The sequence below is a fragment of the Petaurus breviceps genome, unplaced genomic scaffold, assembly GCF_028583685.1.
Source record: "Petaurus breviceps papuanus isolate PSGF00001 unplaced genomic scaffold, PetGlider_PUasm1.0 156, whole genome shotgun sequence".
NCBI lineage: Eukaryota > Metazoa > Chordata > Mammalia > Diprotodontia > Petauridae > Petaurus > Petaurus breviceps.
The window spans coordinates 6,700,400-6,727,279 of NW_027185720.1; the positions used below are offsets into that span (position 1 = coordinate 6,700,400).

The following is a 26,880-nucleotide window of genomic DNA, read 5'->3' on the forward strand; positions in this document are numbered from 1 at the left end:
TCTCTCTCTCTCTCTCTCTCTCTCTCTCTCTCTACCTCCCTCCCTCTGTCTCTCCCTTTCTTCTCTTTCTCCTCCCCTTCTCTCTGTCTCTCCCCCTCCCCTAGTCTCTCTCTCTCTTCTGTTTCTCCTCTCCTCCTCTCTCTGTCTCTCTCTTTCTCTCTCCCCTGCTTCCCCATGCCGCCCAGGCATCACCTTACCAAATGATTCCCTTCTCTAGAACTATAATCTATTTTAAAATAAAGACGTGCCCCCAGAAAGCCAACCACCTTCTAGCTGCATCATCATAAACTTACTGAACAGATTCATTCTAGGGATCTGTAATCGGAGATGCAAAAGGAGGTGCCATAAGGGCAGGGTGGCTGGCCTGCCAGGGCAGGATCTGAAGCCAGCCTGCAGCTCACTCCCCATGGGGCCACCAGCAGGCCCCTCCTGCCTGGGGGTCTCTGTTCAGTCATCTATAATGCAGGGGTCTTGGATATGGGGACCTTAGGCTGGAGAAGAGAGAACTCAGGGGACAAGATGTCATCTTGAAGTACCGGTCTCCAGCAGCATCATGAAGGACCAGTTTCTTCTCCTTGGCCCAAGGGGGGCAGGGAAGGCGCAACAGTTGAATGGGCCATCTCAGAAATATCACATGCCCTGGCTGGAGGTCTTCAAGCAACAGTTGGCTGGCCACCAAGGGATGCTGGGGGGGGGGTCTTGTCTTGGGGCTCAGCGCTGGAATCCTGTGGCTAGACAAGCTCTGTCCCTCCCACAGCTACAAGTCTAGGAGTGAGGAGCCCCCAGTGGGGCAGGGCAGGAGGTGAGGGGGGATCGGAAGAAGAAAGGGGCCACTGTGCCCAGAGGACAGGTCCCCCAACGGGGCCTCGCAGTCACCAAAGCTCAAAGGCCCGAGATGGGGCCTCTAATTCCAAACCGCATCAAAGGGGGCCCCTTTCTTAAGGAGCCCTGGCCGGAGGAGACAAGCCTCTGCAGCCTCCGGGCGGGGGGCAGGTGAGGAAGGGGTTGACAGGAGCTCTCCCCGCCCCTGGGGGACAAGGTGGGGCCCAGGCCCGGCTCTGACTCAGTTTCCTCATCTGTACGAATGGGGGCAATGAGGCTGGTGGTAGCCACAGCCCAGGGCGGTTCGGAGGAGAGCGCCAGCCCCGGCAGCTGCTAAGGCTGGGGGCTGGGACCCCAGGGCCGCTGGGTCCAAACGTTCACTTCGGGGAGCAGGAAGGGGGGGCGCTCCTCCCCTCCCTGACACCGCCCAAGAGGGACGCCCCCGCTGTCCAAAGAGCCCCCTATTTGACCCCCGCCCCCGAGATGGGGACCCCTCCCCTCTTCCCCCCAGGAGATGGTGGTCCCCTAAAGGCAATGACAAGGGCAGGCTGGAGGGGTATCCCGATTTCCTCCGCCGACCCCGGCTGGTCTTGGCCCCCGGCCCCACAGTGCGACGTGTCCCTGGCAGGGGAGACTCCTCCTTCCTTCCCCCCCCACCCTCGGGCTCGGTTCCACGCAGGCGCACTCACACTCCTTCTCCAGCTCCCCCGCCCTCCGCGCAGGCGCACTCCACTCCCCCCACCCCCAGCCGGGCCCGCGCGGCCGTTACCTTATTGGGCGGCACGGAACGGAGACGCCTGAATACGGCCGCGATGTCTTGCTTGCTCGGCTCCGCCATGGCTTCGGTGGGACGGGCCAGCAGCAGCAGCAGCGCCAACGGCGGCAAAGGAGACAGCGGCAGCAGCGACCACGACGGTGAGCCCGAGAGCCCGTGAGCCCGGGGCGGGGCTGCGGGGGCCCCGCCTCCTCCAGTGCCGCCTCCTCCTCCCGGCGCCTGCAGCTGACTGGCTGCTTCGGCGCGCGCCCCGCCCCCGGGCCTGACCCCGCCCCCCCCGGGCCTGACCCCGCCTCCTTCACGCTGACCCCGCCTCCGCCGCTCCCTCCCGCGCGCCACATCGACGGCTCCAGCTGAAGGGGCGGAGACAGATGCTCCGGGGGAGGGGCCATGAGCGAGGGGGCGGGGCCCAGGGATGCTGAGAGCCGGGGACAGAAGCGCCGGCAGGGGCACAGAAGAGAAGGGGAAACATGATACCCCCTCACTCCCGACCCTAACCCCGGGTGCAGAGAGGGAGAGCGTAAGCGTCCGTCCACCCGGCGCCTTCCTGGCTATGCCCTTCGGGTGCAGTGGGCCGGGGTCTTCCTAACAAATCGCACCGGTGACCCTTGCAGGGACGCGTCCCTTTTGCACGGTGCACGGCACAAAGTAGGCGCTTCAGGAATACTTCTGGATGGACAGAGTCAGCTTGGTGGATGAGCCTCTGAGAACGAGCCCTGGGTCTCCGGGCTGCCCGAGAGCCCCCGGCCCCGGCCCCCGGGGGTCGCTGCAAGCTAGCTCTCCCCCAGGGAGAGCTTGCCTTTGGCCTCCAGCCGGTTGTGAGCGAGCCCAGTGGCTCCCCGCAGCCCCTCGTCTACACCCGCTCCCCTGTTCTGTCATCACAGTCCGGTGAACGTGATTCCCAAGGACTTGGGATGGAAGACCCAAGGAGAGGCTTCACTCATTGCATTTGTTTCCAGTGTCTGGACCACAGCAGACATTTCATACTTATTTGATGTGAGAAGCATCTCCAGATTTGGAGTCACAGGACCGGAGTTTGAATCCCAAGTTTGTTACTCGCCATCTGAGAGAAAGTCACTTAACTTTTCTGGGCCTCAGTTTCCCCATGTGTAAAATGAGCTTGCCTGCCCTCCAGGGGGCTCTAGCTCCCAAATCTATTCCCCTCCCCCAAGAATAATTTACTGGGATTAATGATTTGCAATGATAGGGCTGGAAGAAACCTCAGGAGGAATCCTGTGATGCCCTTTGTAGAGGAGGAAGCCAGGGTTAGAGGGGGCACAGTCGCCTGTTGTCCCACAGTCGGGCTCAAGCCATGGGACCCAAGATGAAAGGGGCTTCGCAAAGCTCTTAGCATCGGATCTGGCCCTTCCACCTAGTCCTAAACTCTCTACAGGATGTCCGGAGGAGTGAGGTCAGGGCTCCCATGACGTCAGGCTGCCCCTCCTGGCTCTCCTAACCCTTCGTCCAGGGGTTTTTCATTCTACTGCCCCTCTCCAATTAAATGGATATGAGCAGAGCCTACTTCTGTGTTCCTAGGTGAGCCAAGGAGCCTTCCAGGTACTTAGAGAAAGGTAAGAATGGTCATTGGCATTAAATGCCTTATGGCTTACAAACTATGTGACCTCATTTGAGCATCACAACAACTTTCCAAGGCTCCTAAACCACAGGGATTCCCCTCATTTTTCAGATAAGGAAGCTGAGCTTCAGAGGGAGGTGGGTAGCCCTTGATCACAAAAGGTGGGGGGAGGACCCAATCAGTGTGGACTGGTGTTTGGCTGAATGGACCCAGAGGAACAAAATGGGACATCAGTTGTAATGTAGATGAGGGCAGAGTGAAATAAGGCCTAGAAGTCCCTGGAGGGCCCTATCAGATAAGAGCTGTTCAAAATATCAAGGGTGCCATATTAGTCAGGCTGAGGCCTGAATACAACCTAAAGCACTGTCCACCAGCTGGGTGGTGACTCGGTCAGCAAACTGATGCCCAGGATAAGCCCTGTTAGAAAGTCCCTTACACATTGTCCCTAGCACTTAACACCTATTAGGATATCCTGGTGTGATCATCACTAAAAGAAAGCTAACACATAGATTCCCACCAGCCCAACTTCTGTGTGGGCTGGCCCCACTTCTCCTGTCTCAGGCTCCCACCCTGGAGGTTGGCACAGGCCCTGATTCCGTTCTGGGCTAGGGTGCCTTCCAGCCCCCTGTTCCTTCCAAACCTGCTCAAGAATTGGGAGGAACAAGTCAGTAAAGGGCCACTGCCACCATCCCTCTGTCCAGGTGGCTGAGCTGACCCCCATGCCTCGCAGAGACCTGGCTCCTTCCCTTTCAGCAAGTACTGGTTATTCCTTTCCTTTTACCTCCAACTCACCTGTCTGCGCTGGGATTCCCAATGCTCCTCTCTCCCCTTTGCCACTGCCAGGGTCTCCCTCCATTACCATTCCTCCTCTGGGGTCCCTGCTGTCCTAATTTGTCACCCTCTCCGGATGCTGTTACTTATCCCTCTAGGGATGCTTTTTACCATCACCCATGTTTCAATTCCCTGAGGCTCACAAATCCCCGACATTCCTGTATCTTTTATTGGTTCATCCTTCCCAGTACCTTTGGTCTCCTAACCCTAAGCTTGGTCCTTACAGTGACCTCCACCCTTCTGTTCTTTTCCAGGCCATCACCTCTGTACTGGCTGCCCCTCCTTCCATCCTTCTGTCTACCCCTTGGTGACCTCACTCCATTCTGCCCCCTCTCTTTAATCCCATGCTCCCGTCCCAGCACCGATTCCACCTTGACAAAATGTAACCTGGGATCATTGCTATCATCTGTCTCCTTTGCTTTTATTCACAAGCTTCGAACAAAACCAGAGGAAATGGAAAAACCTCACCTCCCTCCCTCCTGAGCCGCCTGCAATCTGGCTTCCCACCTCGTCTTTCAACTAATATTCCTTCTGCCGCTACCAAGGATCTCAAAGCGGCGGGCGTCTAATGGCCCTTTCTCAGTCCTTGTCCTTATTTGACCTTTGGGTTTTCAGCACTCTTGTCTAACCTCTCTTCCTTGATACTCAATTATATTATTGACACATTCTATATTGGGAAATTCTATTATCGATGCTCTGGGTTCTCATGGCACTGTTCTCTTCTCTGGCCACTCCAGTTTCTGTCGCTGGGTCTTCATTCAGGTCATGCCCACTAACCAGGAGTGTCCCCAAGGTTCTGTCCTGGACTCTTTGCTCCTTCTAGATGACTTCATTGTGTGCTCTCACCATTTCCCATGGGTTCAGATCCCAGATTTAAATACCCAGCCCTCATCTACCCCAGAGCTCTAGCCCTGGGTCACCAGCTGCCTCTAGAACATTTAGGGCAATTGGGGTTAAGTGACTTGCCCAAGGTCACATGGGCAGTATTTTGTATTGTCTGAGGCTGGATTTGAACTCAGGTCCTCCTGACTCCAGGGCTGGTGCTCTATTCACTGCACCACCCAGCCGCCCTCTAGAACGTCTTAAACGACATGCCTCATGGGCACCTTGAGCCTGGCCACAACAGGACTTCTCTTTCCTTCTATACTGTCCCCTCTTCAGAATGTCCCCATTACTGTTGAGGACACCACCACCCTCCCAGTCCCCCAGGCTTGGGGTTGTCTTTAACTCCTCACCCCACGTACCTAGTCTATTGCTAAACCTTGCTATTTCTATGTTCACAACATTTCTCATACACATCTACTTCTCTCCAGTCACAACCAAAACCTGACCTCAGGCCCTCAGCACCTCTCCCCTGAACTACAGGGCAATCTTTTTCACTGCCTCTAGCCTCTCCATCACCAATCTATCCTCCAACCAGCTGCCAAGGTGGATTTTCTATGTGGTACATTAGGAATGAGAGCGGAAAAGCAACCCAGGCAGACTGTCAGCTCTGTCTAGGCAGCAAAGCCCCAACTGGCTTCTTTCATGGACAATCCCTGGATCTCTGACCTGCCTGCACAGTCAATATCATAAAATGGAAAAGAAAAACCACATCATGTCTTGAACTTTGCCTTGGATGACAACACCTCTGGACTTTAGCTAGTGGTAGAAAAAGAGCCAGCCACCCATGCATGAGTGGGGACTCACCCTCTTACCGCTCCCTTACATGCCCTTCCCAGGAACTATCAGAGAGTTCCTTTGGATTTCATCGTTGTCATTATTGGTGGTGGTGGTGTGTGTGTGTGTGTGTGACTTTAATTGCCAAAGTTCACGTCCCGCCTTGGAAGGGACGTCGGTCCCGCCTTGGAAGGGACGTCGGTCCCGTCCAGACCCCCTCATTTAAAGAATAAATTAACGTTGCATTACTCCGAACTTGACCAACAGTAACCCATGAGCACTCTCACATGCAGAGAAGAGAGTATCCATGAATCTCCATCACTGGGGGATTGGGGGAGGGCTTTCAGTCCATAATACATTCATCTCATCAGCCCCAAAACTGTCATGTTGCCTTCGTTCCTTCTGAAGCTCTCCCTGGGCTGTTCACAGCTCAGCTGAGATCTGTCTCAATCACACCCATGAATCTAGCCAAACTAAAGCTCTACCTCACTTTGGGTTTTCAAGCCAGTTGATACTGAGCCATTATTATTGATAACCAATTAGCACCAATAAGCTCTTTGAAAGGGCTATTTACTGAGAAAGTATGGGAAGAACAGGCATGCAAAACATCCCTCCAAGTTGGGGGCACACTGTTCATTGCCCACTTTGAGGTCTGGGGAGATGCTTGGCCTCTTAGTGCCAGCCCCCCAGCGGTCACTTGTGAAAGTAGCATTACCGTCATTCTTGCCTGCAGGCTAGGGCCTTTTGGTTGTCAGGGACACTCACATTGGGGCCCCTGGCTGCCCCCTATGGCCCTTGATTACTACTCCGTGTGTTTTCATCTCTCTTGAGTCTCATGAGATGTCACCAGAGATAGGGAAGCTTCCTGCAGCAGTCAAAACCTCCAGTGGTCTTTAGATCAGAAGATACTGGTTTTGGTTAATTCTGCAGGTACCTCTATCTGCTGAACTCTAACTGCTTGGATAAAGGGGGCCACAATGATAAGAGATGGATGTCCCCAGCTGTCACCAAGGCCCATCAAGTTCACCTCTGCAGCTTCCCTCCCATGTGCCCCTTCTCCCACCCTGGTCCAGGCCTCATCTCCTCATGCCTGCCCTATTGCAGTAGCTGCTGGGGGGTCTGGCTACCTCAAGGCTCTCCCCTGTCCAGTCCATCCTCCTGCCACCGAGGGGATTCTCCTGAAGGGCAGGTCCAACCATATCAATACCTAATAAACTCCAGGGGGCCTGTATGGCCTCTAGGACCAAGTACAAAACACTCCATTTGGCATCCACAGCCCCTTATTACCTGCCATCCCATCTTCCTGTCTTCTTAGAGCACACACCACTAACCCCGTGACACTGGCCTTGCTTTGCCCCCCAACTTTGGGATTTTTCCCTCACTGCCCCCCAATGCCTGGAGCATTCTCCCTCCCCATCTGCCCCTCTTGCTTTCCCTGGCTTCCTTTCCTCCCACCTTCTAGGAAGCCTTATCCCACCCCTCTTGATTCCAGTGTCTTATCTCCCTGTCATCTCCAAAGGGTCCCGAATATAGCTCGTTTGCACCTAGACATTTGCATGTTGCCTGCCCCGTCAGACTGGGAGCTCCCCAAGGGCACACTGGGCACAGTCCCTGGTATAAAGTAGGTGCTTTATAAATATTCCTTGCCTGGCACTGGCCATCAGATTCTCTGTTAGTGGGGCCAGATGCTTTACTGTGTTACAAGGGCAGGCCCTAGGGGGAGGGGTTATTCAGAAATGATATAAAAGGGGGAGGAGAAGGAGGGGAATCCTGGAAGGCACAGACCCACAGACCCATTTTTTCTTCATCATCTACAGGGTGTGGATAAATCAGTTTGGTTTTTCTGAAGCTTTTCTCCGGCTCTTTGCACCCGGGTGAGCTCCATACACCTTGTTCTGTTTATTTTGGCTTTTACGTGCTGAACTCAGGAATAGGTAACAATGACCTGGGCCTTTTCCAATGGCCAGAACACAGTCTGGGTGGCCTGAGGGAGTCAAGATTTAGGAAAGCCCAGTGGGGCAGCCATCGATGAGGACGTAGAAACTTCTCTGCTTCTGCCGGGGTCTGGGTCAAAATGCTGGCTCTGCTCCTTGTAGATCTTGGGAAAAAACCCTTTCTGGCCCTCAATTTCCCCTTCTGTAAAAAGGGAGAATTGGACCAGCTCTCCCACTGATCTCACCCTACAACCGTGTGAAAGCCTGTCCCCTTAGACTGAATTTCTGGTGATTATGGTGGTTTCTTCCTAGCTTCAAATTAAATGGAATTTTTGATCAAGGACTAAGATATCTAAGCTTGCTGTGGGACTTTGGGCCAATTACTTTCCTCCTCTGGGTCTCAGCTTCCCCAGCTGTAAAGTAAGCCGACAAGATCTCTCAGGTTTCTCCCTGCAATGGCCAGTCAAGACACTTCCCTCAAATGAGCTAAGGCTCATTCTTTCCCCACCTGTAAAACACCTAAAATGATCGCTAGCATTTACATTGCAATTTAAGTTTTGAAGCAGCCAAGGGCCTCAGTGGATAGAGTGCCAGGCCCGGGATCAGGAAGACCTGAGCTCGAATCTGACCTCCCACACTCATTGGCATCCCTATTCTTGTCTGCTGTGCCCAGACGCCTCCCGGGTGGGTCCTACCTGTTGCCTCTTTGGACGCTGGCACTGCTGGGCAGCAGATGGTGGAGCATATGTGTGTCCTCTCTTCTTAGCCAGGGCCTGTCACTGCCTGCTCACATTCTGGGCTTTCCTCGTCCCTGGGCTCCTGCATGGAGAGCCTCTAGTGAAGATTCTCTTGGAGTTGCGCTGGGGGAAAGACACTGGATGTGCCCATCCCTGAAGGTGGCCACTGCCCTGGCAGGCTTCTCACCCAGGGGTCACAGGTTGCCCCGACCCTGTCTGGGGATCCATGTGGGGACAGCAGATGACCTGTCCTGTCATCTGGGCTCCAGTCCCAGCCACGGCAATAATTGGCTGTGCACCTTGGGCAATGTCCAGCGTCACATCTCTCTCTACCTCTGGAGGCTCCTTTCAGCCCTGGATTCAGGTCCCGGGACTCTGTAGAGCAGGCATCCTGCTGAGAATCCCACCCACGCTAAGGTTCTCTCCGTGGGCCGCAACCTCACAGCTCTCCCAGTTGTGGCCCTTTCACAAGGACCTTTGGAGACAGAGGCTCACAGGGGAGATATGGTTGGGTGTGGGAGAGGGATGTCAGGGCTCTGCCCAAGTGGCTGCTTAGAGACAGTTCTCTGGTACCCAGGGTGCTGAGATCAGCCTGCCCAGGCCCTAAGGCATCTGGCTGTGGGCAGCCCAGACTGCAAGGCCCACCTTGACCCAGAAGACTCTTGCCCAACTGGACACATCCCCCGAACTCAGAACACCTCCATTCCAATCACAGCCACGCTGCCTGTGCACTGTGTGAATCTGGGTCAAGTCCTTCCCCTCTCAGGCCTGTTTCCTTGTCTGTCACATGGGGTGTGACACTTGAAACCCCCCCCCCCCACTTCCTAGGTCTGACATCCAATGTCGTCCTGTGCTCTGCAGAACGGCTCCTTCTGTCTCTCAGCTGTGGGCTGAGCTGCCTTGGATTCCAGGGTGATTGAGGCGATCCTCACCGCAGCCTCTCTCCATATCTAGCTGGTCCCAAACCTCCAGGTCAGCCACGGGCATCTGGTCATCTCCCTGGACCCAAGGGAGGACCCCTCTCTCCCCTGCCCCTGTCATTGGACTTCTCTTTGGCTCCAACCCCGGGCGCTCCCAGACATGGGGTGCCTCCCTCCTAGGATGGCAGGCCCCTTTTTGTGTCCTTGTGTCCCTAGGGCAGATCTCTCAAGTAGGCACTTAATTACAGGCTGAGTTGAGGTAGCCTCAACACCAGGGGGCCCTGTGGAGCCTCTCTCCTGGGCACCTGGGCAGGCTTTCCAGGTACTGCTGGCAAGAGAAAACTCATGGAGAAAGTTTTTCTATTCAGAGCCACTGTGCAAAATGTCAGAATTAGACAGTCCGGCTCAGCCATTTTCAGGAGAGGGTGCATGACTGGCTCAAGGACAGCTCATAGGCAGAAGGGCCACACTGGACCCCAGATCTGAATCCCAGGCCAGACCTTCCTTTCCTGGTGCTGCCTGGCGTTCTATGATATCAGCAACAATTACCTGCCCAAATCAGATGCACCCCAGAACAGAGCTGGACGGCAGGGGTTTGTCCCAGGGACCACACATCTCGGCTATGCTTGAGAAGCCCATGGAGCCCTCCTCAGATTGTTTGTAAATGCCAAGAAGAAAAGACAGAGGGTCACATAGGACCCCAAAGGCTGGCAAAAACAAAGATGTCATTTCTCCCCCTCCAAGTTAAGTCTCCCTAAGTCTGTTTTGGGGGATTCCTTGGAACCATGTTTTGCAATGCGTAAGGCAATTATATTAAAATACACCTATCAAAATACACACATATGCATATATACAAATTCATGTACCCTGGGGTAAAAACTCTTGATTGAAAGGATCTTTTTACAGATAAGGTGCAGAGAGCTTAATATGGCCAACTTACAGAAAAGTACCCAAGCCGGTTTTTTAACCAAGGTCCTCCATTTCAGAAACCAGTGCCCTCTCCTTTATGCTGCCTTGACTCTCAGAAGATAAGAGAGTATACAATGGAGGTGATGAAAGGCTTTGCCACCCTCCACACCGGGGGCCCTTGAGCTGGGCAAGACCACTAAGGCTCGTTTTCGAGCTCAGGAAAAGGAGGCTGGGGCTTTGTAACAGCAAGCACCCCAAGCGTCCTCAGGGTTGCTGCCACCACAGGTTCTTGGATCTGCTTTGATAAAGGAAAGCAACTCAAAATGGGTTAACAAGCTTACTTTAATCAGTCAAACATGTATCATTTACCTTGTTCAGGGGAAAAAGGTCAGCACCCCGAACTTCAGAGTATACAGACAGAATTATCAAGACAGAAACAGGTCAAGTAGACAGCTTTCCAAACTGTCCAGCCATTACATCCTTACCCAGTTAACATCTGGGTTTCAACATCTGGGTTTTTCAAAGCCGGGGGGGCTCTGGACAACAGCTTCCCAGAATCCAGATCAGATCACAGAACACCTCTCAAAGTGAGCCCCCAAAACAAAGCTACGCATCACGACTTATATAGCCTTCTCCTGGCTCAGAGAATGTAGCAACCTTCTGGACCCGCTGACCAATCAAGAAGTATCTACTGAAAAACAAGCCTCCCACCCCAGGCTCCAGGTGCACTTTAGCCTAGGGGCAGGGAAGATCTTTAAATTTGCATTTCCATTACTGGCTTTAAAACATGAGAGGTGGGTGCTGACTCCAGGGTCACTGACCTTCGGCCCATCTCCCTGTTTTGAGTGCTGAGAAGCTCCTGGCAGAGCTGTGGGACTCTGAGGATGGGGGAAGGTGCGCCTTGGAGGCTGCGTCTGGGTAATGGCTGCTAGGCTGTTCCAAGCTTTGCTGTGCCACTCTGCAGATGGCTGGACCCATCCCTGATGGGAGAGGATGGTCAGAGCCGAGACGAAGGCTGCTCGGGGCAGTGCTGGCCCTTGGAACGGTCCCCCAGCCGGGGTTCTAGTCTTCCCGTCTTTGACATTAGCTCTGAAATGACTAAGCCCACAGCAAATCACTGAAGTGCGATCTTGAAGAGAGTAAGGCGGCTTGGCACAGGGCCTGGTCTATCTTGGTTTAACGATGTTTGTAGAACTGTATTGGCAGAATTGGACAATCAGTTCTGGAGAGATTGTTCCAACGGTCTTGTGGCTGAGGCTTTGGCCCAGAGTCCCAGGGAAATATGGTGTGATGCAATAAAGACACCATTGGATTTGGAGTCCAAGGACCTGGGTGACCTTGGCCAAGTCACTTGAACTCTGGGCCTGTTTCCTCACCTGATTCAATGGCCTCCAAGCTCCCTTCCAGCTGTACAGCCAAAGGCCTAGAATCTTTTATTATTATTATTATTTTTTTTAATCAGCAAGTCTTTTTCCTCCTCCTGCCTCATTGTAAAAAACACATTTCTTTGCTATTCCAAGCCAAGGAGGGCTGGCTCTGTGTCTAACCTTTCGTCTAAGTTTGCTGGAAACCACACCCGCAGGTCTCAGGTTGTGGGGGATGGTTAAAGCTGGAATGAAGGCTCCTTCAAATACAGTCCTCCCGCTTGGGCCCTCCAAGGTGGTTCCAATAAGAAAACCCTGGAGATGTCGGGGGAGCTTCTGGCTCCTATGTAGGCTCAAGCAATAAGTTCTAGTTGGGACCTGCTGAAGTGAATCCGAAGGTCCCAAATCAAATCTGAAGGAGCCAGAGGCAGAAAGAAGCTGGGGTGGAGGCCTGAGTGCCCGGACTCTGCTGACTGGGCAGGAATCCTCCTAACAAAACCCTCGCTGGTCACTCCACCTGTGCACAAAGACCTCCCATGACTGTGACCGAGGAGCTTCTGAATTGCTCATTCAGAACCTTGTCTAACACCAAGCTTAAAGAAATCCAATCCACAGAGATTTCAACCCAGTTTTCTTACTCTTGCATCCCAAGGCCAAGCACATTCAGCTCAGTGTCTTGGCCGCAGGATGGGCAGCTTCTACGTCCTTGCCCCAAGTCCCCCATCGCTGGGTGGGACCCCCCTTGTCTTGTCCACCTCGCTCATGTCTGACAAGCTCTTTCATTCTTTGCTGGTCCTTGTGTCCTGGACATCAGCAGGCACTATTAGACACCTGCTACGTGCCTAGCACTGTGCACACACCCCTCCTCTCGAGATGTTCCAGTGACCGACAGAAGTACCTTCGGTGAATAATCCAAGGGGCCTCAGAGCATTTGGGGGAGGAGGGGATTCCTCCGGGGTGGAGGCAGGATGGAGGGCATTCCAGGCAGACAGAGCTGGCAGGGAAGGGGCCAGACACAGGAGATGGAATCCTGTGTGTGAGGCACAGAGGGGTCAGCTGGTCATGCCTGAATATGGTGGATGGGTGGGGGGGAACCTGGCTATGGCTGCTTACCCCAGAGAGTGGGAGCGACCAAGGGCCTCTCCCCCTCCACCTGGGGCCCTTGTCTGGCAATTACAGCTCCTGGAAATGATAAACGTTCCAATGCATTTGTTACCCACTACAACCACTGTTATGGTGAACGCATTCTTTTTTTTCACATTTCAATTTAAGTTTTCAACATTCACTTCCACAAGGCTTTTGAGTTCCAAATGTTCTCCCCATCTCTCCCCTCCCTCACCCCAAGATGGCATGCATTCTGATCACCCCTTCCACCCCCTCTTCTGCCCTCTCTTCTATCACTGCCCCCCTTCTCTTATTCCCTTCCCTTCTATTTTCCTGTAGGTAAGATAGATTTTTTTTGGTTTTGTTTTTAATCTTTTTGGAGGGGGGGAGGCAGGGAAATTGTGGTTAAGTGACTTGTCCAAGGTCACACAGCTAGTGTTAAGTGTCTGAGGCTGGATTTGAACTTGGGTCCTCCTGATTCCAGGGCCGGTGCTCTATTCACTGAGCCACCTAGCTGCCCCTAAGATAGATTTCTATACCCCACTGCTTGTGTATCTTATTTCCCAGTTGCTTGTAAAAACAATTTTTTTAAACTCTGAGTTCCAAACTCTCTCCCTTCCTCACGGAGAGGGGAGCAACTGGACATAGGTCATAGAGGTGAACACACTCTCACTCCGGCTGCATCATCCAGTCCATGGCTCAGCCATGCCGGCCCCTCCCATCTCCTGCTTCTGTCCATCCACTGCCCCAGCTCCCCTGCCACTGGGAAGGCTGGGCAGCTGCTCCTCATGGCCAGCTCTGCCCCAACGGTCGCAGGCTACAGCAGCTGCAGCAAACCCTTCTGCTTGTAAGCTCAGTGTCCTGGTGGCTGATGCCCGCTGGTCTCGGGCACTGTCTCCCTCTTCTCCCCTCCTCTGGCCTGGACACGGGAGGATCAGTATCATTTTGGTGCTTCCTCAAACTGCAAGGGCAGCTAGGAAGCCTCATCTAGCCTAGTTCAGATCCAGCCTCAGACATGGACTGGCTGTGTGACCCTGGGCAAGTCACTTCCCCCTGCTTGCCTCAGTTTCCAAATCTGTGAAATGAGCTGGAGAAGGAAATGGCCAACACTCCAGTTTCTCTGCCAAGAAAACCCCAAATAGGGTCACGGAGAGTTGGTCACGTCTGAAAACACAACAAGCGCCCCAACCTCTCAACTCCTCTTAAACCCCTTTGGTTACTCACAGGGATCGCACCATTATCTCCAAGGCTTAATAGAGACAGCCTAACAGGCCTCGAAGTGCATTCACAAAGTGAAAGTTGGCCTCCTACACTCCCTCACTTGTATGGTCCTGAGCAAGCCATCTAACTGCTGCCTGCCTCAGTTCCCCTTTGTAAAATGGGGACAATAGCACTCACGGGGCTATTTAACGCAGCACTTTGCAGACCCTGAAGTTCTCTAAAAATGCATGCTGTTATCAGTAACACCCACCCTGAAGTCTCCCCATCCATCCTTTCCTCTTGGTGACCTGGACCCTTGTCTCGCCTCTTGCCACACTTCGGCCCCCAATCCCTCCTGCATCTGCTCATTGGCGTGCCGCCCAACCTGGCTGGCCGCGCACGCGCTGCTCTCACCTCCTCTTCTGCAGCCTCTCCACGACTGCCTTCTCCCCCCTCCCTGAGGACCAGCCCTTTCTGTACAGAGAGAAGGGGAACCATTCAACAGGAAATCCCTCTTCTGTCCTCTGCATTTCAAAACCCCGACATCCTCCCTCACACTCTCCTCCTTTACTTTATGCCCGGATGACGCCTCACCTACTGCCTTCAAACATGCCCAAATCTAGATCTTACCATTCCCTCAGCCTCGTTCCCCACATCTCCCTTTCTCAGACAAAAGCCATCAGCACCCATTCCCCTGCACACTCTCCCTCCTCTGCAGGCCACTTCCAGCCGCACTGCCTAACTCCAGGTGGTCTCTCCTGCCTATTCTCAGGCCGATCCATAGCTGCCTCTGAGACTGTCCTTCCCGCCCCTGGTGGCTCCAGTCTCTCCTGGTTTCTGCCTCCTCCCTCTCAGGCCCTTTTGGTGGCATTCCCCTTCAGGGCCAGAGCTCTTCAAGGCTGGGAGCCTTTATCTCATTTTGCCCCTCCTCTTGGAGACCTCAGCAGACCCTACGGGTTATACTTTCATCTTTATACAAGGGATACCTGAATATACAATTTTAGATCCAGGCCCTCCTCAAGGCTGGATGTAGGAAGATATCCCAAACTCAGCACATTCCAAACAAGACTGATCAGGGGACTTCCAGTGGCTTTTGTGCCCTATTCTAGATGTAACTGGCCCCGGGCAGAGAACAGCAGACCCATCACCTCCTTTGGACGACCCCACTCTCAGGAACATGTAGCCCCTCAGTCAACCCCATTCCAGACCTACCCTAATGCGCCTCAGCTCTGCTGGCAGGTGGTCTACAGTGGGGAGATACCCCCTATTTCTTACCTGAGAAGTGAAGGTGTAAACCAAACCCAAGGTGAAAGAAAAGGGGACTCTCACACTCAAGAGATTAATAGTTTATTGGTTTTCTAAAATATACATTTCAAAGAGACTCCAAAACTTAGGTTTTGACAAATTTTTGGCAAATCTTTAGCTTGTGGATGAATAATTATGATGGTAAATTTTCATGACAGACACATCCACTCCAAGCAAACTTCTTTAGACTCATGGGAAATGTTCTGTGAATATATAACCTATGATCTCCTAAAGCAAAGAGCAAAGCTAAGCAATGCCTACAGTATTTTAGTTACACAAAATAAAGATTTTCTCCCTCCCCCCACAAAGTATTGCCAGTGCAGCTTCCTCCATAGGATCCCAGCAACTTACCTGGCAATGACCGACTCCTGGCTACGGGGAAGACCTAGCTTTCCGTCCATCACAAATGGACAATTTTGGTACAACGTTACATATGAGTTTATTCTGTAGCCGTTAACGAGAAGGAGCAAGTTTTTACAGTGTTCTGCTACAAGAATCCACGGAGGGACTGGTGCCCTACACCGGGAGGCCTACGGCGGGAGCCCCAGCCCCCTGATCCCTCCTGGTGGGGCGTGGGCCCAGGCCACATCCCCTACAGTAGAGTGGAACCCTTAGGGCTCCACCAAGCAGATTTAAATATGCCTTAATTTAACAGTCCTCAAGCAGTCTCAAAAATCAGGCCCACAAGAGTCTTTCAGCTAATTTTAAAACAGCAGACATGCTCTTTAGATGTTCTGAGTGTCCAATTACATATACACATATACACTGAGACATGACAGAGAGGCTAAGAAAAAGCTTCTTCACTGATTTCACAGCAGCACCTCCTGGAAAAGTCCGTCTTCATCCTTCGAACCTTCCAAATCACTGTCAAGATTGGTGATCAACTTGCAAAGAGCGGAGTCTGAAGCAATCCTACAGAGGAAATAGCTCTGAGATATTCTGAATTTTTGAGTGCTACTTAAGACTATTCTGGAAGCTCACTTTGAAATGCCAAAAATGCATCAAGGGGATTCACGATAGAGAGGCAAAGGTAATATTTTCTGATCTTCCCATGATCTACCACCACACGTCAGCTACACCTGCAGCAGCACAACACACATGGGCGCAGCCCTCGTCGGCTCGAGATCCGCGTGCAGACTGTGGCGCCATAACTGAAGCAGAAGTGAATGGGAGAACAAAAAAGCAGACAAAAAAGTCTAACCGTACAGAGCCTTGGAATGAAACTATTTCAAAAGAATCACTAAGAAACGAGCTGTAAGCTTTAATTGGAGATGCAGACGACACAAAAATAATCAATTGAAAAAAAATCAGCTGAACCCACCATTTAAGTGGAGGAAGCAAAGAGAAAGATGTGGAGGGGGCTCCTCGATCCGTGATAAGAGAGCGAGGCAGGGAGATGAGGACTCTGGGCGTCTCTTGGCTGTGCTGCCTCTCACACCCAGACCTGCAGATCTGCATTAGCGAGAGGGCTTCACAAGCCCCGAGTGACACGGCCAGCTCGTCTGTCTCCAAGGCTGCACACCCTAAAGCCCATCACCCTGTGCGAGAAAAGGAGTGTGTGCATTCTCGACACCACGTGCGTGTCTGTCGGCATCGATGCGTGCGAGCGTGCACATGCACACACACACGCACACGCACATCTGTCCGGGGGCCCACAGTGAGTGCAGCACGTCGGGGACAGCCTCCTCCAGGCTCACTGAATCGCTTCTACATAATTGGCTGGGTACAGGCCAACTTGTCCGCTGTCCAAACGTCCTTTGCACCAGCCTTGTTCATCTTCATCCTCGATTTTGGTCAGCTCGTCCCCTGGGAGAAACAAAGCAAAGAGAGACTGGAGGTGAGCACATAGAGAGGCGAGGGAAGAGGCCCTCGAGGCCTGCAGCTTGGGGGTGCCTCGTCTGAGTCTGGGGCTGCCACAAAGTCAGGGAGTCACCACTAGTTCCAAACGTACACATGGTCTAGGCAGAAACAGTCACATCATTTTTTTTCATTTGGGGGGGGGGGGTTAAGTGACTTGCCCAAGGTCACTGAGCTCGTAAATGTTAAGTGTCTGGGGCCACATTTGAACTCGGGTCCTCCTGACTCCAGGGTTAGTGCTCTATTCACCATGCCTCCTAGCCACCCAGAGCCACATCATTAACGATGAAGGCTATGTGGACAATCCTGAGCCAGAGAGGGAGAAGTGACAGAACTCAAAAAAAAGCTGCAGGAAAAGTGAGGGGGCAGGAACGAACATTTCTAGAGGGCCTACTGTGTGCCCCCACTGAGCTCAGCACTGTCTAGTCATGATCTCATTCAACCTCCATAACAATGAGGGGTCTGAGGCTGCTATGATCCCCATTCTACAGCTGAGGAAATTGAGGCAGAGGTTAAGTGACTTGCTGTAATGGGAATGCAAATTTGGAAGATCTTCCCTGCCCCTAGGCTATAGTGCACCTGAAGCCTGGGGTGGGAGGCTTGTTTTTCAGTAGATACTTTTTGATTGGCCAGTGGATCAATAAGGTTGTTACATTCTCTGAGCCAGGAGAAGGCTATATAAGCCCTGATGTGAGGCTTTGTTTTGGGGGCTCACTTTGAGAAGTGTTCTGTGATTTGATCTGTATTCTGGGAAGCCGTTGTCCAGGGCCCCCCCTGGCTTTGAAAAACCCAGATGTGGAAACCCAGATGTTGATTGGGTATGGATGTAATGGTTGGACAGTTTGGAAATCTGTCTACTTGATCTGTTTCTGTCTTGATAATTCTGCCTGTATACTTTGAAGTTCGGGGTGCAGACCTTTTTCCCCTGAACAAGGTAAACGATATATGTCTGACTGATTAAAGTAAACTTGTTAACCCATTTTGAGTTGCTTTCCTTTAACAAAGTAGATCCAAGAACCTGTGGTGGCGGCAAACCCTGAGGACGCTTGGGGTGCTTGCTGCTACACTTGCCCAGGGTCACACAGCTCAGATTTAAGGCTGCATTTGAATTCAGGTGTTTTCCTGAACTCTAATCACTGAGCCACCAAATACAGCAAAGGGAGGAAAACTAAACTGGAACAAAAACTGTTTCCATCACCTAGCTCCTAGAACCTGCTATCTGATATAAAAGCAGGGCAATGATACAGATCCAGAAGACCAGGAGCCAGCGAAAGGATCCCAGAGTCAAGGAAAAGAAAGGTTCTACAAATGAGCAATAAAATCTCCGAGAACGTTCTCCAAGGCAGCTTCTGCACCGCCTAGACCATGCCACGATGTTGGCACGTCCCTGTCAACATACCAGCCTTGAAGCTGAGCTCATCGTGTTCCTGGCCTTCGTAGTCATAGAGGGCTCGCACCCGCACTTCAGTTGCAGAGGTGGCATCTTCATCAAATGGATTGGAGTCCCCATTGGCATCCGTGGAGGAGAATGGATTATTGGCCTCCTCATCAGACCACTCAGTTGGGTAACTCTGGGTTTTCTCATAGCTGCTGACACTGAAAAGAAATGTGCAATTACTTCTCCTTCCAGGGCTGGTGGACATGGGGCGATCAGACCTATGGTGAGGGACTGGTGCCCCCGCCCACTACCAGGGCAGACCCAGAGCTTGGGAGAAGGGTGGGGGTCCTGCCCTCTACAGCTTTCGTGGTAGCCTGGAAGGGAGGGAGAGGAGGAAGGGAAGAGACGCCAGACTCGAGGTGAACATCCAAGCCACATTCACAATCGGAGCCAAGAAAATATGCCAGGGATAGAGCGAGGGCCTGAGAGTGCCTTCGGGCCCCTCTCTCAGCAGAGACCACTGGGAAAGCCAAGCTGCCGCAGACGCTGCCCAACAAACTGGCCACCCTCCCTGGGCCCAGGGTGGGCCTAGCATCTAAACCGTGGTTAAAAGGAGGCCCCATGATGGTGTTAGCCAGCGCCGGCCCAGGGGCCGCCAAGAACAAAGAGGAGGAAAGACACGTTAGGTGCGTGAGAGTGAGCGCGAGGTCGGGGTCTTCATGCAGTGGAGTGCGGCCACACGCCCACCCTGGGGAGCCCTGAGTGTAGAGAGCACAGAGAGCGCGGGAGAGCGCAAGGAGGAGGAAGACAGAATGGCAGACTTTCTTTCACCAACTTTTTCCGCTTATTGTCCTCCTTCTCACTGACAGTGCTCTCCGTGTCGTCTTCATCCTCAAAGGGGTTGTAACTTGGCTGGGATTGCACTGACTGTGCTGTGTCACTCTGGACACTAAGGTTACTATTTGGGAAAGAAAAAGCAGCAAGGTGACCCTGCCTGCCTCGCAGGGAGGCAGAGTTCGGCAGAGGAGGGGAGGGGGCCCAGGGCTGGCCTGCCCTGCCCCAGGAAGGCCCTTGCCCGCACTCTAGCTTCATGCTCAGGCTCCTGACTTTCCAAGTAGTGGAAGCCTCTGTCCCACACAAGGAGACCAGTCGGTCTACCTCTTCCCACAGCAGATGCAGAAGCTGCCCCAGAGCAGGGCTGACGGATCAGAGGTGCCTGAGTGGCAGCCCATCCAGCCCCTGCCTGGGCTGCATGAGGCACAGTCTCCAGGATGGGCAGGCCTAAGGTGACTCTCCCATCTCAGAGGGTGGGGATGCACTGGAGAAAAGGAGGAAGACATCTGGCCACACCGGTGGGGGGTGGGGGGTGGAGGGTGGAGGGCTGGCTTTCTTTTCCCAGCTGCCGATGTGATGAAGGCTAATTCTGGCAAGTGACTAACCCAGCCGACACTCTAGGGGCCTCTGAGTGTGGCAGACCTTTGGCTGGTCAGGCAGGGCCTCCCTCCTAGGGCAGCTGTGCCTCAGTGGGAAGCCTTATCTAGCCCTTTGCTGGAAGCCCTTCCTGCTTGGGGATAAGCCGGATCCCCAGCCACTCCCCAGTCACTCCTAGGTCTGTCTGGAAGCATCAAGTAGAAGCAGTTCTTGTCAAACCTTTGGAAGCCAAGTGACCACAGGGTGCCAAACAACTCAGACCTCAGTGGCCTCCTGCCCTCCCACTGAGGCACACAAACCCAGTCACTATCGTATTTGCCAGGAAGAGAGCTTAGGAAAGCAGGCCCAACTCCCCTGGAGACCCTGGAAACCTGGTCTGAGGGCCTTCTACCAATGGACTGCTCAGAGGGGTAGGGAAACAGGGAGAGTTGAGCCCAGCTGGGCCTCAAAATTACTGCTTCCTAGCCATGAGCTCACGGGAGCTTCCCCAGCACTTTGTGAGGCATTTTATAGAGGAGGAAACCAAGGGGCAGAGGAGCTTGGGACTTGTCCCTGAGTGCCTGAGGCCCAGCTTCTGGAGCAAAGCGCCAGACCAGCCTGGGTGCCGCTAATCACTGGCTATTTCTCGGAGCAGAGAAGGGCACCACAGCCAGACTGGGGGAGCCTGCAGCTCTGGTCCCAGACACCTACGTCTGCAGGAGGGTTCTGCTGTTGGGGCTGCCCCTTCCAGCTGCCTCCCTTCATGTCCCCCTGTCCCCTCACAATGGGAGCCCCATTTTTAAAATGTTCACATCTCTAATGCCTTGTACCCAACATAAACTGGGACATGTAAAAGTAGGCTGAAGCTGGACTTTGCCCCCAGGTGGCATGGAGAGCCGGTGGTGACTGGTGGTCATCCGGCTGCTGCCAGCAGGGGCTGAAGGAAGAGGCTTCTCGGCCCTCCCCAAGGGAGTCCCTCCCAGAGCTCCGAGAGGCCCACTGGGCCTCGACTGGCGGAGGACAAACAAAGGTTGGACGCTAGGTAAGGTCAACTACCTAGCCCCGCCAAGTCACTGACTGGCTTCAGAAGAGGCAGCCGTGGGGAAGCCTGGGAATCTGTATACAAAATGTCATCATTATCAGAGACCAAAAAGGTTGATGAGGGCCCAGGAACAGCCCAAAGAGAGCAGAGGTCCTGCCCCCTCCTGCATCACTTACTGGTATTTGATTCCCCAGCTGGGGAAGCGGTGGCAGGTTCACAGCAAGGGCCCTTTTGGGATTTGGCTTTTTAAGGACAGGTGTGGAGCCCTGAAGGTCCCCCTGGCATATTTCTAGCATCCCCAGTGCCCACTGAGGATGCCCAAAAACCTCTTTCCTCCTCTCCAGAATGCCGACATTCAGAGCCCTATGCCATGATCCAGCGCCCACACCAAAGCCCACCTGCTGTGCTTGTTGGGCAGGGCTTGGTCGCCGGTCTGGTTGATGCCGGTCAGAGTCACACCATCTGAGGCCTTCTTCTTCTCACGCCTACTCAGTGTCCGATTCAGATCTGCAGACCATTCCTGGACAGTGAGCAGAGCAGGGGGAAAGGAGAAGCTTTTATCAACAAGAGACAGCTGACATCTGCCCCCACTCCTCAGCCTGTTTCCCTTCTCAGCCATCACTCTGCGGCACCTCAGCTCTCTGCCAATGTGGACATGCCAGCCAAGCAGGGCCCATTCCACTGAAAAGAAAAATAAGGCTTGGACGAGTCGGGCAATGAGATGTCAAGTAATCAGGGCGTCTCCTTGGGACCTGGCCATCTGATGTCCCTTTTGCACATAAGCAATCTTCCAATGGGCACCAGGTGACGTCCTGGGGATGGTCAGCCCCTCAACAAGAGCTCATGGGTGAGCCTGAGGCCTTGCTTCTGGGAGCGGAGCAGAGCACAGCCTCTGCGGACCAGCTTCCCACATGGGATGCAAGACGTGTCCCACAGGACTCAGGACCCCTCCCTGCATCACAGAACAATCGATTGCTCCTCCTTGTCCTTTGGCCTAGTCTTACCGTTACTGCCAATGACAAGTTCTGGAGAGGCTGCCAAGGCTGGCGGCTCCAAGTCCCACTGGTGCCCCCCACTAGCAGCCTCTAGACTCTTTGTGCAGATGAGTCTACCCCCAGTTTGGGGAGGGAGTTTCTACAAGATGAGAAGACAGATCCGGCCCCTCCCTTTTCCTGAGGCCTCCAGGATTACAAAGCATGTAGCCAACAGTGGGAGGAGACTAGATTCCCTGGTCTGCTCATGCTCTTCAATGAATAAAAGTTTCCTCCTAAACACCAGGGCCAAAGGGCCACACTGCAGGTGCAGGTGAACCCTGTGGGGATGGGGCACCTGTGCCTGAGGCAGCAGAGACCTTCCTCTTTTTGGAGGGGGGAAGGGCAGGGCAGTTGGGGTTAAGTGACTTGCCCAAGGTCACATGGCTAGTAAGTGTTAAGTGCCTGAAGTCGGATTTGAACTCAGATCCTTCTGACTCCAGGGCCGGCACTCTATTCAGTGCACCACCTAGCCATCCCCAGACCTTCCTCTTTTTCTTAAGCAATTGGGGTTAAGTAACTTGATCAAGGTTACACGGCCAGTTATTTCTGGGTGTGGTGCTAAGTATCGGAGCCCGAATTCAATCCAGGTCATCCCGACTCTGGGGCCAGTGCTCCTACTCACTGTGCCACCTGGCCGCCCCCCAGACCTTCATCTTTTGTACACAACTACACTGTTTCCCAAGTTGAACCCGCCCTTCCATACATACAGTGGCCAAGCAAGAAGCCCCTGGTCAGCCCCTCCTCCGTGCCAGGCACCAGGCCAGGAGCCAGGCATGCCAGGCAGAAGGGAACAGCTTCCATTCAGGAGACAGCATGCACATTCAGAGGCAGAGACAAGACAAAAGCATGCCAGACACGAGGGGACGTGGCAGTGGGACAGTCACATGCACAGATTCCCACAGCGTCAGCACGGAGAGGGCCCTGAGAGACCCTGGGCCTCCTCGCCTCTCACAAGCAGACATGCATAAACATCAATGGGGAAAAAGGACGTCTCTATCTCTGCTAATCGCTAGCTGCAGTTGAGCATTCCCTCCCAGCCTTCACAAATGCCATTTTGGGAAGGGTCCTGGCTTCCCCTGACTGCTGGGGGGTCCCTGACCGAAAGACGCTTTGGAAGCTGAGCTCAGTGCAAGCCTCGTAGCTGCTCAGAGGAGGGGCCCAGGCAGGGCTGGGAGGCCGCCCTGAGGATGGCAGGACCCAAGGCCAGGCCAGCAGGGCTGGCCACAATGTCAAAGGACTTAAAGCTGAAAGGGCACATGCCTGTGAGACAGCTGGTCTGATGGCAGTGTGGCTTGGCATGCCAAGCTCTGAGAAAGCCAATCTCAGGGTGCCCACCACAAGAGGAACTGAGTGGCTCACGGAGGAGGTGGGATGCTGAGCTTCTGACATGCAAGCACGAGCCTTCCCCTCTGCTTCTTCTGCTAGGCTCTTGCAGGCACCTGCCCCTCGGACTGGGGTCACTCTTTACTGCATTAGAAACAAGTGGGGTGTGTGTGTGTGTGAGAATGTGTGTGCGTGTCTGTGTGCATGCGTGTGTGTGCACGTGCACACGGGCGTGCGCATGAGCATGTGTGTATGCATGTGAGTATGCACGCATTTGAGTATTATGTGCGTGTGTGCGCGCACACGTGTGTGAGTGCACACGTGTGTGAGTGTGTGCACGAGTGTGCCTGTGGAGGGGAGGAGAAGTGTCAGCCCACTGCTGGAGACAGGAAGGATGTAGCTAGGACTTCATTTTTCAGGGAAACAATGGCCTCTTGCAGGACTTTTGCTTTCTCCGATTTTCTCAGTCCCACCTGGCAGGGCTCTCCCTACAGTCTGCTCAGATCCATCTGTCCACTGACCTTGGCTCAGAGAAGCACAGGGAGAGCCCAAGTGCATCCTGGGATGTGGGGGCCAAGAGCAGGGAGCTGCTACTGCTCAAACGAGGCGAGGGATGAACGAAAGCGTGAGAAGGAACAACAAAGTAGAACTTACTTCATCCTTAGGGCACGGGAAGCATAGAAACAAGATCGTTTTGTTAGAGAAGACCGAACATGAATGGAGCCCGCTCAGAGAGCCCGGCTGGGCAGGCGTGGCAGGGCCCCCCAGCACCCACGGTCCTGGCAGACATCAGCTAACGCCCCAACACCTCAGGAGGCCCCAGGGCTCACCCAAGTGGGGCCCCAGCCCTGCCTCCTAGTCCCTAGGGTCGGGCCTGGCTGCCCGGGAAGTTTCTTCTGGGAGCCCCGAGTGCTTGTGGCAGGTGTGGGCCGGCAAGGATGCTGACCCCACTCCAAGGTCACCCCCAGGCAGATCCTAACTCAGCAGCCTTTCCAGCAGGCCGATGGCAGCAGAAATGGCTTCTCGCACCCATTTCCCTGGAGCATCATTACATGCAGCAGGTGGGCAGGAGGAGGAATCTCTGCTGGGGTTACAGCTAGGGGATCATGTGAATGTATGGACGCTCTGCCTGTTCCCTGGGCACCCAGTCAGGAGACACCCAGCTATGGTTCTGTCCAGCGTGGCTGAATCCAGCCAAGCCAGGTAATGGGGCTCCCAAGTACAGAGAGCCTGCCAGGTTGGCAGGGCATCTCCCCAAAGCAGAGTCATGCCTGAGAAACTTCACAGTCTTTGCTGGTACAAACAAAAAACAACTAACAGTCCCACAGAGTGCTAAAGACAAACACTCCCCAGGCTCCATATGGAGACTCAAAAGCAGACACGGGAGGGACTCGCTCTACAAAGGAGTGACCTTAGGCCCAAAGAGGGCCTGAGGTTTAAAGTCACCCAGTAAGCACAGGTTGGTTCAAGCTGGGGCATGCAGCTACCATCGAGCTCCCTGCTGGAGGGGCTGGCTGGGAGTTCTGGGTGGGACAGCAGGTTCACAGCCCACAGAGGCCGTGGGGGCCCTTTGGCCTCCCCTCACCGGCAAAGAACCTCATATCTGTTTAGAAGAACGACAATTCTATTTGCCAAGATCTCTGTCAGATTTTGACGACAAAAGGAAAGCCACAAGAGCCAGGTTGATTGAGATAAAAGCTGATTAGGCACCATCATTACTCAACAAGAAAACCCCCCAGACCTTTAAGGGAGCTGTAAAGGGGGAGAGAAATGGTGCCTCAAGCTCAAAGGCCCTCCCCCTCCCAGGCACAGTGACGGTAAAAGGATAGTTGCTGAGTAAGGCCCACAGCATTCTTCACTAATTAGGATCTGAGAGCAGAACACAGATCCAGGGGCCTCCAGAGGAGGAAAACCGAGGCTTAGAGGGACTAAGTCACATGGGCAGTTACATGGGCCTTGGAGCCCAGACACTGAGTGCAGGTAGCACAAGGCCCTCAGCTCCCCTTTGCTACCACAACCTGCCTAAACTAACCAACCTTCCCTGGCACAGTCGGGAACATCTTTCCTGGCGTGTCACAGCGTGTGGCTGTGATGCTGGACAGCTCCAACGGGTGGCAGAGCCCAGCCCTTGCCCCTCTGACTCCCACCCGTGCTCTAGTTCTGACCACTGGGGCCAAGAGGAACTTGCTTCCTCCACAAGGCCGTCCATCTGTCTGACCCGCCACGTCCCCAGGGTCTCCTCTCCTCCAGGATGAACACTCACAGTTTCTCCAGCTGTGCACACTGTGGAGTCCCAGCCCATCCTGTTTGGCCCTGGCCCCACTGGCTCAGCTCAGCATACCGTTCTGCCCACTGCTGGGGCCCAGTCATTCCAGAGCCGACTCACACACTGACCTCACTGCTCCAGGGCAGCAGGCTAGCTGAAGAACTCTGGGTGAGATACAGGGCACTGGCTCCATTCCTGCCACCCATTCTTTCCCGGAACAGGGATGAAAGAAAAGGCCCAGGGAGGGCTCGCCGCCTACCTCAAACTGGGGCCAGTTCATGGACATGCCAGGGCCGTGGTTGGCTCGGAACCAGCGCAGGTCCTCCACGGCGTCCGCAGCTTGGATGCTCTGCTCCAGCTCTCTGTAGATGTTCTTGTAGCTAGGCCAGGAGAGAAAAGGCAGCAGCGTCACCACCAGACTGGTTTCGGAGAGGACACCCTCTCCTCTGAGCCTGTGGGCAGCTGCCTCACAGGGGCCAGGCAACACGTGTGCAGGGCTCTAGGAAGCCTGGCCCATGCCAGGCACGGGCAGAGACAGATGTTCCTGCTGTGCCTAGTCCCTGCCCTCAAAATGCGACTGGTCCATCTAGGGGGTATCTAAATCGGGGGCACAAGCCTTTCCTGTAGCAATGAGAAGAGAAGAGAGCAGAAGCTGAGTTAAGAGCCTTTTCCGGAGGGCTGATGATGACCCTGTATAAGAGGCAGATAAAGAAACAGGCCCAGAGGAGGGATGATGCTTGCCAAGAGTCAGAGCCAGGCAGGGACAGTCTGAGGACCCAGACCTTCCTCCTGAGGGTGACAGGAGGGGGTCAGAGCAGCCTTAGAGAAGGCCCACATGACCCCCGAAAAGGCTTTTCCATGCTTCAGAGGATGCAAAACGTTCTGTCAACTTGGCTTTACACGGTGCCTAACGAGGCCTGGGCTTTGGGATGAGCAAACAATGGAACTCTAGCCAGACTCTGAGAAGGACGGAGGGGGCCTGGCAGAGGTCCACGCTGCTGGCCGGCATCGTCCCCTAGCCCGCCCGAGTCATGTCGGCCTTGGAGGCCCGGGAGCTGCTGTTTTCTTGTTCTATCACTATGACACTCCACAAGCGTTCGTTAAGAGACTACTGTGTGCCAGGTAGTGTTTGAAGCACCAAGGATACACAGAGCGGCAGAAGCCAGTCCCTGCCCTCGAGGAGCTGATACCCCAGGGAGGGAGCTGACCTACCAGCCCCCATGGCCACGCAAGCAATGTGCAGGATGAGCCCACGGTGAGGGTGCCACACCCCAGGCAGGCGGGCCTCAGCTGAGCCCCACCTACAACTGCCCTGCAGGGCCTCAGTCCCGCGGCTCCCCTGCCTGGGCTTTCTATGAATTAGCAGGACAGTCACTAACCCATGTACTGACACCGGGAGGAGAGCGTGTGGATGAGGCCCCTGAGTGCACCTGT

At 54.1% G+C, this 26,880-nt stretch overlaps 2 protein-coding genes across 5 annotated transcripts in view; both read right to left on the reverse strand.

The window, feature by feature from the left end:
- Positions 1-26,880, reverse strand: part of ARFGAP3 (ARF GTPase activating protein 3) — a 111,049-nt gene that overhangs the window by 39,614 nt on the left and 44,555 nt on the right. The window contains exon 2 of the mRNA XM_069081950.1: positions 1,592-1,795. Coding sequence (XP_068938051.1) covers positions 1,592-1,795 — 204 coding nt within the window. The remainder of the gene's footprint in view (positions 1-1,591; positions 1,796-26,880) is intronic.
- Positions 15,163-26,880, reverse strand: part of PACSIN2 (protein kinase C and casein kinase substrate in neurons 2) — a 147,927-nt gene continuing 136,209 nt past the window's right edge. For 3 of the 4 annotated variants that reach the window (XM_069081957.1, XM_069081955.1, XM_069081956.1), the window contains 5 exons: positions 25,706-25,826; positions 21,222-21,343; positions 19,207-19,329; positions 18,393-18,589; positions 15,163-16,942 (listed from right to left, as the gene is read on the reverse strand). In XM_069081957.1, the coding sequence (XP_068938058.1) occupies positions 16,830-16,942; positions 18,393-18,589; positions 19,207-19,329; positions 21,222-21,343; positions 25,706-25,826 (676 nt within the window). In that variant the 3' untranslated portion in view covers positions 15,163-16,829. The remainder of the gene's footprint in view (positions 16,943-18,392; positions 18,590-19,206; positions 19,330-21,221; positions 21,344-25,705; positions 25,827-26,880) is intronic. The other variant, XM_069081958.1, reaches the window with a different exon arrangement.